General features: G+C 41.3%; 1 protein-coding gene across 3 annotated transcripts in view; it reads right to left on the bottom strand.

Annotated features, from left to right (window-relative positions):
• Nucleotides 1-12,888, bottom strand: part of LOC102456704 (macrophage mannose receptor 1-like) — a 65,971-nt gene extending 53,083 nt beyond the window's left edge. For 2 of the 3 annotated variants that reach the window (XM_075922471.2, XM_075922473.2), the window contains exons 1-5: nt 12,710-12,888; nt 11,198-11,599; nt 7,805-7,978; nt 4,518-4,685; nt 3,847-3,960 (exon numbers count right to left, since the gene is read on the bottom strand). In XM_075922471.2, the coding sequence (XP_075778586.2) occupies nt 3,847-3,960; nt 4,518-4,685; nt 7,805-7,978; nt 11,198-11,599; nt 12,710-12,770 (919 nt within the window). In that variant the 5' untranslated portion in view covers nt 12,771-12,888. The remainder of the gene's footprint in view (nt 1-3,846; nt 3,961-4,517; nt 4,686-7,804; nt 7,979-11,197; nt 11,600-12,709) is intronic. The other variant, XM_075922472.2, reaches the window with a different exon arrangement.
• Between the last annotated feature and the right edge of the window lie 1,303 nt (nt 12,889-14,191).

The following is a 14,191-nucleotide window of genomic DNA, read 5'->3' as shown; positions in this document are numbered from 1 at the left end:
TGAATGGGACACATCCAGCCTATTTAATTAGCTTCATTAACATGTATCCTACAATTGACAGGTAACTGTTTTAGTTGTTATATATATCTTTATTATGAAATTTCTACTCAAACTCATCTGATTAAGTGGGTTTTACTCATGATCCTATATCTTTGTTAGTCTGTTAGTCCCAAAGGGCTACTTGTTGTTTTTCAAGATTTAGCAGTTATCTATCACAGTGGTGGTGTAATGTATTTAGCAGGTGAGAGCTGCCGAGTGAGGGCAAAGGAGTATGCTATGGTAAAATGCTATTTAATGGTAGATATAGTAATATAACTTGTCAAAAAACACAAAAACAAAACATAACATGGATTCTTCTTAAACCAGAATAAATGAAACTGGATTCCATTTATCAATAACACATATTAAATATAAGATTAAGGATGTAAGATTCCAATATACATACACAATATAACTTTCTACCAACTGTCCTTGACCACATGCAACCATCTAAATAAAAATAAATATCTATGTCTCTATTTTTCTGGCTGTTATCAATTATCATCATCATTTCCCACCACTTTTAGTTCAAGGTTCCACTTTCCACCAATCTCTCACTGGATGCTATGTAGGGATGGATGTATCTGGTTAACTGGTAAGCATCACCCTGGACCAAGCAGCCCCCATCTGCTACACTGCAGGCAGGGGGCCGCTCCAGACTGGCTGGACTGCCTGCAGGATTTCTGTTAACAATTAACTGGTTAAACACAACTTTATCTGGTTAACTGGTTAAATAGGATTTTACATCCCTAAAGCCATGTAAAGCCCAAGTCAGGCTTTGAGCATTACATGCCTCTTGTGCCTCCCTGAAGAGATAGACTTGACACCAATGATCCTTGTTTGGGGACGGGACTTGGATAGTGGGCGAGGTGCACATTACACTAGACCCACTATATCTGAAAGCCTTTTGTTCTCCTGTTCTGGATCTCCAGGACAACATGAATCAATGGGAGCAGACAATAGGGTCTGATGCTCAGTAGCATTCAGGAACAGATGAATCATAGAATATTAGGACTGGAAGGGACCTCGAGAGGTCATCGAGTCCAGTCCCCTGCCCTCATGGCAGGATCAAATATTGTCTAGACCATCCCTGAGAGACAGTTATCTAACCTACTCTTAAATATTTCCAGAGATGGGGATTCCACAACCTCCCTGGGAAGTTAATTCCAGTGTTTGACTACCCTGACAGTTAGGAACTTTTTCCAACCTAAACCTCCCTTGCTGCAGTTTAAGCCCATTGCTTCTTGTTCTATCCTCAGAGGCCAAGATGAACAAGTTTTCTCCCTCCTCCTTATGACACCCTTTTAGATATCTGAAAATGGCTATCATGTCCCCCCTCAGTCTTCTCTTTTCTAAACTAAACAAACCCAGTTCTTTCAGCCTTCCTTCATAGGTCATGTTCTCTAGACCTTTAATCATTCTTGTTGCTCTTCTCTGGACCCTCTCCAATTTCTCCACATCTTTCTTGAAATGCGGTACCCAGAACTGGACATAATACTCCAACTGAGGCCTAACTAGGGCAAAGTAGAGCGGAAGAATGACTTCTCATGTCTTGCTCACAACACACCTGTTAATGCATCCCAGAATCATGTTTGCTTTTTTGCAACAGCATCACACTGATGACTCATATTCAGCTTGTGGTTCACTATACCCCTAGTTCCCTTTCTGCCATACTCCTTCCTAGACAGTCACTTCCCATTCTGTATGTGTGAAACTGATTGTTCCTTCCTATGTGGAGCACTTTGCATTTATCTTTATTAAACTTCATCCTGTTTACCTCAGACCATTTCTCCAATTTGTTCAGATCATTTTGAATTATGACCCTATCCTCCAGAGCAGTCACAACCCCTCCCAGCTTGGTATCATCTGCAAACTTAATAAGCATACTTTCAAAGACATGAAAAAAAATCTAATATATAAAGGAGAATGTTTGTATGTTTGTGCTCTAATAATTTGGACACTATAAGACGTACCGCAGCCAAACTTTCCATGGGGTAATCTTTCCTCCAAGAGAAGGTTTTAAGGTACTGTGGGAGGGAAGAGATGAGAGACCAATGCCTGTCCCCGGGGCTGCACAGAGCTTGGCAGTGAGGGGAGAAGCAGCTTCCCCACCACTGCTGGAATCATAGGGAGGCCCCTCTTCAATAGTGCGATTGGCTCGGGGCCCGGCAGCCGACCAATGGGTGGGCGGGTTGCTGCTGAGGCTCGCTTTAGGTGGAGGTGGTGGAACTGGTGTTACGGCTCAGCTGCCACTTTGAAAAAATGTCCGGAAGGAGGTGCATCGGGGATTCAGAGGTGAGAGCGGGGGTGGGGGAGAGAGGGTATGAATGGGGGGGCTGGACCATTGGGGACAAGTGGGGGGTATGGCAGAATTGGGGGGCTGGATCGTTGGGGGGCAGGCTGGTCTGGGGGGGCTGGGAGTGAATGGGGGGAGGGCAGGATTGGAGGAGCTGCACCATTGCGGGATGTGGGAGGAAGGCTGGATTGGGGGCTAGATTGTTGGTGGGTGGGCTTGTCCGGGGGGGGGGGGGGCTGGACTGTTGACAGTGAATGGGGGGAGGGTAGGATTGTAGGGGGATGAAGGAAGTGGAGCTGGACAATCCTGCAGGGAGTGAGTGATAAATGATGCCCATGGCAGGGGGAGGGTCTCCTTTGAGGGGCACTGGCCCAAGGGGCAGCACTGGATGATGCTGGGTGGGTGAGAAATTAATCCAAGGCAGGAGGGGATCCCTCAAATCTGGGCACTGGTTCTGGGTTTGATACTGGATGATCCGGAGGTGGAGGGGGCGGAGAGATGCAGTCCATGGGAGGGGCAACTGGTCAAGGGAGTGGTGATGGAGGAGGGACTATAGAGGTGCCAGCAGACTCAGGTAGTTGACTCATAGTTTCATCAAAAAAGATGGGCGAAGAGTATGAAGTGTCACCTTGAAATCTCTCAGATTCAGTAGGGCCAGCCCCATTGATTGAGACATCCCTATACTCAGCTCATGGATGAGAATTTGCAGACCCAGCATGCCTATCCCCTACTTCGCTACCAAAAAAACATTAGCTTCTGCAAGGATAATTAGCAAAAATACCATCTGATAGGAAGCAAAACATTACACTATTGAAGAGGGGCCTCTATATGCTTCCAGCAATGGTGGAGAAACAAGCCAGGGTGATTTGGGGGCTCTCCCTTCCACTGTGCTTTTAATGGCTCCAAGACTCATGACATGGGAAGAAAACAGAGACACAGTTTCTATTGTGACTTTTGTATCTAAGTTTGCCAAGCAAAGAGCTCTTATTCTCAACATTGCAAATGCCTCTTTTTTGAGTCAGAGATTTTGCTTTAGGCAGCAGTAGAAAAGCATGGGAGAAAAGCATAATGGCCAGACGTCAGGCACTGGCAGCTGCGGTCTGGCTGGAGGCTGTCAGTACCAGCTTCTGTTTTTCTAAATTTTGTTTCTCTGGTTTCCCGGGCAATGTCGGGTAAGTCCAGCTAGTATAAAATAATTAGAAGATTCTTTCAGATTTTCAGGGCTTCAACTTCTATTTTCCATTTTTAAGGTCTTGACCCAGCAAAACACTTCAGGACAAATTGAATGTATACTATTGGATGCTTATTGAGTGCTTAAGTGCTTTGTCGGATTAGGTAAAAATGTTATTCTCTGATCTATATGGATCTCATCTCAGATGATTTTTACTGCCCTTGGCTGTCAGTAAATTTCCCCATATATAAAAAGAGTTACCAGCATTGAGAGCCAGCGTGGGAATATGAAAACAGAATTTTGGTTTCAAATATTTAGCAGTCAGAAGATTTATACTTACCTGGAGCCCAGTTTAAGTATCTGAAAGGACTGCCTCCAATCCATTGCCAGCCACTATTCAAATCCAGCCTGTTAAGTCCAGTCCAGAGAGCAGAACCCATACTTTCAGTTAACTCTAAACAAGAAATTACGTGCACTATTATATTTTTGGACAGCACTAATCTGTAAAAAATTATACATTTTAGATTATTAATGTCTATGATACTGAGATTTCAGACTGCTAATAAGAAGTTAATTAGCCCCGAGATTTTGACAGAAAGTTATATTTCTTATGAAGCTTTTATTTATGGCAGCAATTGCAAAGTGAACATGAGCAAGATTCCATTGAGTAAATTCAGCCTAGACGCTATTTGTACAATACATTAACAAATGGTCGTTTCATTATTAACCTGCTCCAAACTGGAGGGTAAGAACTGCTCTTCTGTTCAGAGACAAAAGTTCCAAATATCAATTTTCTTGGCGTCATTGGAACCATCAGCAAATTCATTCATTCATACAAGAGTAATCACCTTTATATAAACTCTTGGGAATAGTAATAACGACTAAAAATGGCATGAGACAAGTTCCCTCCATCCCTCCTCTCCAAAAAGTCTATACAAGGATGTAGCTATAATACTATGCCAAGTATTCCCAGAATGCAAGTTGGGGCTTTGCAGTTGTTTGTTACTTTACCTCTTAGATACATTTGTTCATGAATCTGTGTGATGCTTAATAATTCTGCATTCTGTTGCTGGCAGCTTTTTCTTGCTTGGTGCCATGTTAGAGCTGACTGGGAGTTTATCTGGTAGTGGAAACCTGTTGAAGGATCTTTCTTCCAAAATCTGATCATGTCTTTACCTGCTGAGAAACAAAAGATACAGAATGGTTACAAGCAGTAATTACTAACTAGATAAAATTAATTATGGAGTCAAGTAGAGTCTGATATTTTTATAAAACGTTGTTTTGCCAGGGTCATGGGAAATATGGGAATATTTCAGGCAGGTCAAGGAGACAAGATAGTAGTGCCAGTTCACCAGCAATTATGGCAATTATTACCATGTATGGAGTGGGAAGGAATACTTGGTTAGTGCGGATTACTTCAGTCTCCAGATTGCAATATAATCAACAGGATCAAAAGGTGCCATATTTGCATGGAATATTAGCAAAGGAATCCTCCGAGTACAGATCTCTGAAAAGGTATATAGGGCTCAGTTCGTCTCTTAATGGAATTATGCACACATCCACCTCAGAGAGCAATGGAATCTGTGTAAGCAGCCTCCAAAACTAAACTGAACCCTAAATATTTTCTAAATTAATACACTTTATGAGGTTAAGGAATATCTAAGTGTCAAACTTCCTGCTGTAAAAGACTGACCACTGTAATGTCTCTGATTTGTAAATTTACCCCTCTTTCGGATCTTTTGTTTTGAGAGGGCTGTTGTAAATCTGTGAGTGTTCAGAAAATATAAAAACAAATAAATCAAACAGTAAACAAAGCCAGTCCAAAGAAAAGTTGAAAGAAGGGCTTGGTGGTGGATTTTACTCTCAGTTACCAATTCTGGGAATACTGTAGTTTGCTCAAATGAAGATGGAAAGAATTATTTTATGCTGCATGTTTGTAGCACTCACATGAGGGAATGGAACAAGTATGTCGTAATCAGTGATTTAAATCATGATATAAAAGCATTTTGAATCCATAGGAGAGGGCCTTAGGTTCAAAGATAAGCAGCATAATGGAAGAAGGCACAACAATGGAAGAGAACCTTGGAAGAACTGACAGAAAGTAAAACCTGAACTGTAAGGTGATGGATGAGAAAGTGAAGAGAAGAAACCTGGTGTTTATAGTAAAGTCTGGGGTAAGTCAGTGAAGGGATTTAAAGAAGGACTGATGTAGGCAGAGCCATATGAGAGGAAACATTTTAGCAGCAGACAATTTGAAGAACATAAGAACAGCCATATTGGGTTAAACCAAAGGTCCATCTAGCCCAGTATTCTGCATTCCGACAGTGGCCAATGCCCGGTGCCCCAGAGGAAATGAACAGAGCAGCTAATCATCTAGTGATCCATCCCTTATCACCCATTCCCAGATTCTGACTAATAAAGCCTAGGGACACCATTCCTGCTCAACCTGACTAATAGTCATTGATGGAGCTATGCTCCATGAATGTATCTATTTTTTTTTTGGACCCTGTAATAGTGTTGGCCATTACAACATCCTGGGGCAGAGAGATGCACAAGTTAATTGTGTATTCTATGTAGAAATACTTCACTGAATTTGTTTTAAAAGAGTGCCTATTAATTTCATTTGGTGAGCCCCCTTGCACTTTCTTACTTCCTCCACGCCAATCATCATTTTATAGACCTCAATCCTATCTCCCTTAAGTCATTTCTTTTCCAAGATGAAAAGACCCAGTCTTATTAAGCTCTCTTCATAAGGCAGCCATTCCATATCCCTACTAATTTTTCTTGCCCTTTCTGAACTTTTTCCAATTCCATTTTTTTCCGAGGAAGAGACCACATCTGCATACAGTATTCAAGATGCGAGCATACTATGGATTTATAAAGAAACAATACGATATTTTCTGTCTTGTTATCTATCCCTTTCTTAATGATTCCCAACATTCTGGGTTTTTTTCTTTTTGACTGCTGCTGCATATTGAGTAGATGTTTTCAGAGAACTATCCACAATCACTCCAAGATCTCTTTCTTAAGTGATAACAGCTAACCTGGGTAAGTGGGCAATAGCAAACATCATTTCATATGCACAATTGAGATTATGTTTTCCAATATGTATTACTTTACATTTATAAACATGGAATTACATTTGCCATTTTGTTTCCCAGTCACCTTATTTTGTGAGATCCTTTTCAAGCTCTTTGCAGTCTGTTGTGGGCTTACCTATTTGGGCAGTTTTATATCATCTACAAACTTTGCCACTTCCCTGGTCATCCCTTTTTCCGGATCATTTATTAATATATTCAATAGGATTGGTCCCAGTATAAGGGACCCTGGGGGACACCATCTCTCTCCATTCTAAAACCTGACTAATTATATCTATTCTTTGTTTCCTATCTCTTAACCAGTTACCAATCCATGAGAGGACCTTCCCTATTATCCCATTACAGTTGACTTAAGACTGCATATGTGGAAGAGGATACAGGTAGCAGAAGATCGGGTGGAGAAGGTTGCAATAGTTCAGACAAGCTGAGACTAAAGGGATCTCATACTGGGTTTAATTAAAACACACAGAAGTTAGAAAAATATATAAATTATAGTATTACAACATGAGATAGTAACTTCTCAAGAGTCAGTAAATTCATAATTAAGCATCCTACACTGACTGCAACTATTCTTGTGCACATATCCATTATAACAGTTTCTCAGGAGGGATGGGCATGTTAGTCTGTATCTGCAAAAACAAAGAGTGTTTAGCATTCAATAAATGTATTTGGGCATAAGCTTTTCTCAATAAAACTGACTGGAGCGGAAAGTACAAAGGCAGGGATATATATGTGCTAGTATAATAAAAGAAGGAGAATACTTATCAATTGTAGGACCAGTTTAATGAGACTAATTCAGGATGGTATGTAATTTCCACTCCATTTAATTTGATGAAGTGGGTTTTACCAACAAAAGCTTATGCTCTAATAAATCTGTTAGTTTCTAAGGTGCCACAGGACTCCTCATTGTTTTTCTCACATTGCAGGGGCACGGTGTAACTGAGTTACATTCTAATATAATACTTTTCAGCAAGACTTTATGGAAGGGGAAGTGCATGCTATTTTATTCTTAAATTGCACCCTTTTTTATTCATATATGCAACATTTTGTATTAGTTCTTTGTGAAGAACAACAGGATGTGGAAATGAGTCATATACTGAACTTTTATCTGCTAGACTGTTCAACATTAGCAAGACCATGACTACTGCTGGTTTGTTAAATATTGTGTTGTAGCAAAAAATATATTAATTCAGAACTTACATTTTAATGGGCAAAATCCATACAATTGGTCTACATCAAAGTCTGTGGTTGTACTACACCAAAGCCAGCCATCTGTCCTGCCAGCATCTGTACACTCACTATACCATTTGTCATTAAACTTGAAAGGGAAAACGCAGGGAGCTCCATTGGCATTTCCTATCAATGTAAAGATATCTAAGGAGGCAACATGATAAAGACACAGAAGTATTAACATATTAATGCAAGCAGGGACTACCTTATATATAGCATTTGCTAGAGCATGCATTTTGAACAGCATTACAGTCGATGTCATCTTTCAAAATGTTCTTTCCTCCTATTGAAAATGCACTTCAGCAAGTTCTCAGACTCAATTAGCCTAATTAGTTTATAAAACGATATTAGCTTTGACATAAAAACTTTTCTGATTTAACATTTACAGAATTAAATTTCTATTACAAACTGTGTTTCGACAGAAATAATCAGTAAAACCCTAGAGCATGATGTATTATGCTCTTTTAAACATCAATGTTTACATTTTATGGGGCACCCAAAGAAATTATTTGTCCATCATCATACTACTACTCTTTCTTTCTCATTGTATATGTATATATGTGTGTATGTATGTCTTTTTTTATGGAGAAATACATTTAAATTTGAATGAAATATAAATAGTTAAAAATTCTGAATTTATGTTTAAACTTAAATCACATAAGGAAAAAAATTAAAGTAAATGAAAATGATTAATTAATTTACTTACCATATAAGTCTGAGTGATAAATAGTCAGTTTTCCAGCTAATCATCAGCTACTAAGTGACCATGATCACTGAACAAATACAGGGGAAAAAATGAAGCTCATTGCAGAAGGAGTAATTTTAGTCCGAATTAGGGGCTTTAGTTCGAATTATCTAGCCCTTGCCGCATGTAGCCATGGGAAGGGAATCCAAAATACAGGGCATTTAAAAATGGCAGCGCCCGGAAACAGGCAAATAAAGCCCGGGATATTTTAATCCCGGGCTTCATTTGCAAGTTCGAATGACTACATTAGCCACCCTAGTTCGAAGTAGGGTAGCTAGTGTAGACATACCCTCAGAGACACAAGACTGGACTAGATGGACTTGGGATGTGATCCAGTGTGGCAATTTCTGTTCCCAGTTTTGTTTAGGTTGTATGTTGAAGAATATGGTATTAAAACTAACAGACAGACAGAAAGCTCCCCTTACAGCAAGTAGGCGCTGTGACTGAGACAAGACTGCAAGATTGGACCCCACATAATTGAACTTTCTAGCAATGTGAGGCAAAATCTCTCAACACTTTGTTGCCTATTGTTATAAAAAGAACCCTGGAAAGTGCAGGAGCAGTAGAAATGTTGATTGACAAAAGCATCTCAAGCGAACAACAGACCAAAACATGTGCCTCCCTTTTTGAGTGAAAACCTAAATCCCACTGAATTAACGAGAGTTAAAAACCAGCTCAAGCTTTTTCTCGAGTAGGGATTATTTACACATTTGCTCAAGGTCTTTTCTTGGCCTGCAGCAGTGATTTAATGGGCCTGGCAGTGGCTGAGAGCCCTGGGCCCTTTTGAATTGCCAGGCCCTGGGGAAGTTGCTCCCTTTGCCCTCTCTCCTCCTGTCAGTGGGCCCGGTGCACAGTAACTACTATCACTAGCTATAACAGTTGAAGACCAAACCCCCAGGAGTTCTGGCATGTGAGGTAAATGAAATAACTTGTTTACACTCACTCAATTTTTAAAAATATTTCTTTTAAGATGGGTTTCTATTCCACATATGAGCTGGGTTAAAATATAAATTAATCTTTCAATGTGTTCTCTCTATCTAGATTCATAACCAGTGAGAGCATGAGAGAAAATTGCCTTTTGGGCCACCAAGATTCATGGGAGCAGTGAACGTAAGTTAGTGAGCAGCAAGAGGTTTTTCATGAAGAATAGCTGAATAAACTAACAATATGGTGGTGATGATATACAGTACTTACACACAATGTAATTCCATGCTTCTTTGTCAAAGGACAAGGCAGATCCAACCACTAAGACACCAGTGCAGGAAATCACAATCTGAAGTGTAAGGTGGGCTCAGGGCTAATTTTATCTACATGTTATTGTACCAGTCATCATTCCCTACACATTCTATCTACAATGCAATTGCTAGGCTTGCCAATGCCCCATTTTTGAGTGGAATGTCTGATTGAAAAGGAAGTTGGGCAGTACCACTGACCGGGCCATTGGAAGTCTGGGTGGCAGGCTCCCTACCTGGTTCCATGTGAGTCCCTGGAAGCATTATTATTTCCCTCAGATCCTAGGTGGAGGGATGGCCATGGGGGCTCTTTGCACGCTGCCCCAGCCTTGTGTTCCAGCTATACAGCTCCCATTAGCTAGGAACTACAGCCAATAGAAGCTGCACAGATGATGCCTGCAGGCTGAGACAGAGAACACCAGGCAGAGCTCCCTGGCCATGCCTCTGCCTGGGAGCTGAGTGGCATGTTGCCAAATCTAGTCATCCCCCAAAGGAAAGCACCCCCTGGATACCACTCCCTACACTCCTTTCCACTCTTCAAATTTCTGTTCTATCCTGGAACCCTCTCCCAGACCCAAAATCCCATCCAGAGCCTGCACCCCACACTCCCTCCTGTACCCCTGCCCCAAGGCCCTTCACACACACAAACTGCATCCCCAAATCCACATTTCATACTCCAACCCTCACCGACACTCTGGACACCCACATTTCTGGCTTTACCATGAAAACCAAACCCCCAGCCCAGAATTTATGCTTCCCTTCCACACCTCAATCCTTTGCCTCAGCCTGGAGAACTCTACCATACTCAGAACCCCTCAGCTTCACTCATAAACCCAGAGCCCCTCTTGCACCCTAAATCTCTCATCCCTGGCCCCAGAGATTGCACCCCAATCCCCTGCCTCAGCCTAGAACCCTCTTCCATACCCTGAACTTCTCATTTTTACCCCACCCCAGAGTCCACATCCCCACTTGGAGCTCTCACTTCTTCCTGCATCTAATCCCTAGCCCCAGCCCGGTGAAAGTATATAAGTGAATGAGGGTGTGAGAGAGCAAGCATTCAGTAGGGAATGGAGTAAGTGGGGGGCAGGGCCTCAGATAAGAGGCATGGTAGGGAGCAGGTCAAGGTTGTTGAGTTTTGTGCAAATTAGAAAGTAGGCAAATCCAGTAATCACACAGTTGTCCTTGTGTTGTTAGCAACACTTATTTGATAGCATTAACTTTCTCAAGTTAGCCACAAACCTGGAAAATCATTTGACTTAAGGCCTTATATATCCATATTCAAACTCCATTTGACTGAGTCCATGATGGGTGCATCTGGGCATATGCTCTAATAAATACACAAAGAAATTCATAAAAACAATAAAAGGATTAATATTAGACCTTTACCTTCATAGCCCCAGGAGCACAAATCATCTGTGGTTCCATAAATCTTCCATTTGCTCTTTACACTTGCTTCCTTGGACAGTATGATATTTTCTTCTTCTTGGCTACCAGAATGAAAAAATAAATCTTCTCCTTCAAGTGAAACCTGGGTTTCATTTCTGCATCCCCACTGTTGAAGTTCACTTGTCTTGTTGCAAGGATGGAGAGTAATTGCAACCTGGTCTTTCTTTGAAGGCACTCCCAAACATAGTTTCAATGACACGCTCAAAAGCTGGTGATCAGAGACCCACCTGAATTTCTGTGACTCATTGTCCTGGTTGCAAATGGCAGTTCTGACTGATCGAGAACTATGAGCTTGAACGCAGCGCTTGTGGTCTTCATTATATATTAAAAATATTCCACTATCTATAAAACAACATGAGAAAAATTATTTTTTGGGCAGAGGGATTTATAAGCAGAAGAATAGATTTTTTTTTCTGCTGAATGAAGCAAGACTTTTACCACTTAACTATACGGTTTGTAAACTTATGCAGAAAGAAATAATTTCTTCTGCAGCACTGTTAACTGAGGAAAAAGAAATCAGGTGTGACTCAGGCTATGTCTTCACTACAGAGTTTTTCCAGGATACCTCCAGTATCCCAGAAAAACTCTGCCTTGTCCAGGGAACACGTCCACTTTTTTGGTACAGTTTCCAAAAAAATGGACTCATTCTTTCAGAAGCCCTGTATTTCTCATTTTGTAAGGATAGGGCTCTTCCAAAAGAGGAAGTTTTTCCAACATTAGGCATGATTTTACTTTTGTAATAATGTGAAAATCAATCAACTGCCTATTTCAGTAATTTTTTAATGGTTCCCACAGAGTATTTCCAATTCTCCATACTGAACCTTTCACTTTTTCAGAAATATCAATTCCTCGTCACATCTTCCTGGCTGAACCGTACATTCCTGATACATTCAAAACTCATTGTGTCAAATTCTCGTCCTGCCCTGCTCCACGGAGTAGAACCAGCCTGCGTTGTGTGGCTGCAGAGTTGAGGTCAGAAACTGAGGAGACAATGTGCCCTGCCTCTAGCACGGCAGCACTACTGAATGTTCTAAACACATTCCCTTTATTGTAAACCTAATTTCTGAGTCTTTGATTCTCCTTTCATTCCTCCTCATTTAAATCAGAAGTTATGACACTGAAATCAAAGGAATTGCAACTGTGTAAATGTAAGGTGACTCTTCAGTCAGAATTGGTCTCTCTAGCTATAGGAAACAGTTGTGAGACATTTAAAGATAAGTAGACAAGATGTTGTTGAGATACAAGACTTTATAAAAACAGTGTTTCACAACCCAGCTACACAGAATTGCACCCCTATCTTGTTTCCATAAACCAGTCAATTTAATAATTTTATAAATAAAAACATAAAAAAATAATCACTGCACCAAAGAGCCTTGAAGTGACCTGGGAAAAGCATGAGAAGAGAAGAACTTTCATATTCTCATATACAACAGAGAGAGAACATAGACTTACCCAGCTGCTGAATAGCTCCATGCATAAGAGAGAAAAAAACTAGGAGAAGGGAGAGAGTCATTGCAAATATTTAATTGCTTTCTTCTGATCTGTAAGTAGTTTCTGTCACAGACACACAAACTCCATATGACATGAGCTGCATAGTAGGGCCTTCTTAGTTCTGAAGGCAGATGAATCGGGGAAGTTTCTAAATAAGGGAATATCCTGTCACATGTGGCATTTTGAAACATCAGGAATTCACAGAGCAAACTTTGTTTTTGTAAGTGAATCACTTTCTACTGAGGCTAAAGTCTCCTTCCACAGAAATGCAGGTGATAAGCAGTTCAGTGCAGTTTTACTGGGGACATGTTTGAGTGACAAAGAGGTCAGTTTTTGGGTTGCCAAGTTTTCTTCCCTCTATAAGGCAAAAGTTGCCCCTGTAGTAAACGCATAACACCCCTTTCCTTTGATAAACTTTAAAAGTCCTTCTAATACTGAGAAAAGAAGTATGATATCCTACTCACATAATTCCTTCAAAATTCCGGTGATATGTGATATATGTAGCCTTCCTTTTTTCAGGAACTGGAAGATAAGATATTTCTTCTTGTCATAGTTTATACCCATAAGCATCTATTTAGAACTGTATACAAAGGTAGGTGTATAGTCTGCATGTTCCCATATTCAAGATACATTGGGGTATGTCTACACTACAGCGCTAATTCGAACTAAGCTAATTCAAACTAACGCATCCAGACTAAAAAACTAGTTCAAATTAGCATTTTGCTAATTCGAACTAGCATGTCCACATTAAGTGGACTCTGAACTGGGGTTAAAGATGGCCGGAAGCAGTGCCGGCAGGGCATCAGATGAGGACTTAGAGCGTGGAGTTGCTGTCTCAGGCTAGCCGAGGGCTGTGCTTAAAGGGACCCAACCCCCACCCCGGACAGACAGTTCTCAGGGGTGCCCCGCTTGCAAAGCAGTCCTGGCTTGGACTGCCCGGAGTACCCACACTGAGCACATCACAGCACTCGGCCATCAGACCAGCTGCACTTGCCGCAGGCTGCCATCTGGGGAGAGGGGGCAATTGGGAGGCTGCAGGAGAGGTTCCACCCCCAGAAGCCCGCAGAGCCAGCCCAGTCCTCCCCATCGGGGGCTCATACCCCATTCCTCCCTCACCTCCTTCCACTTACCCTTCCCTAGCCCCCCTTCCTGATGTACAAAATAAAGGACAATTGTGTTCAAAAATAGAATCTCTCTTTATTGAACAAAACTGGGGGAGACTGGGAAAAGGAGGTGGGAGAGGGGAGGGCAACTACAATGATGAGGGGTTTGGAACAGGTCCCATATGAAGAGAGGCTAAAGAGACTGGGACTTTTCAGCTTAGAAAAGAGGAGATGGAGGGGGGATATGATAGAGGTCTATAAAAGCATGAGTGGGGTGGAGAGGGTGCATACAGAAAAGTTCTTCATTAGTTCCCATAATAGAAGGACTAGAGGACACCAA

This window comes from Pelodiscus sinensis, chromosome 2, assembly GCF_052426305.1.
Source record: "Pelodiscus sinensis isolate ZL-2025 chromosome 2, ASM5242630v1, whole genome shotgun sequence".
Classification (NCBI taxonomy): Eukaryota; Metazoa; Chordata; order Testudines; family Trionychidae; genus Pelodiscus; species Pelodiscus sinensis.
Note: the sequence above shows the minus strand (reverse complement) of the source record. Positions and strands in the feature narration are given on the sequence as shown.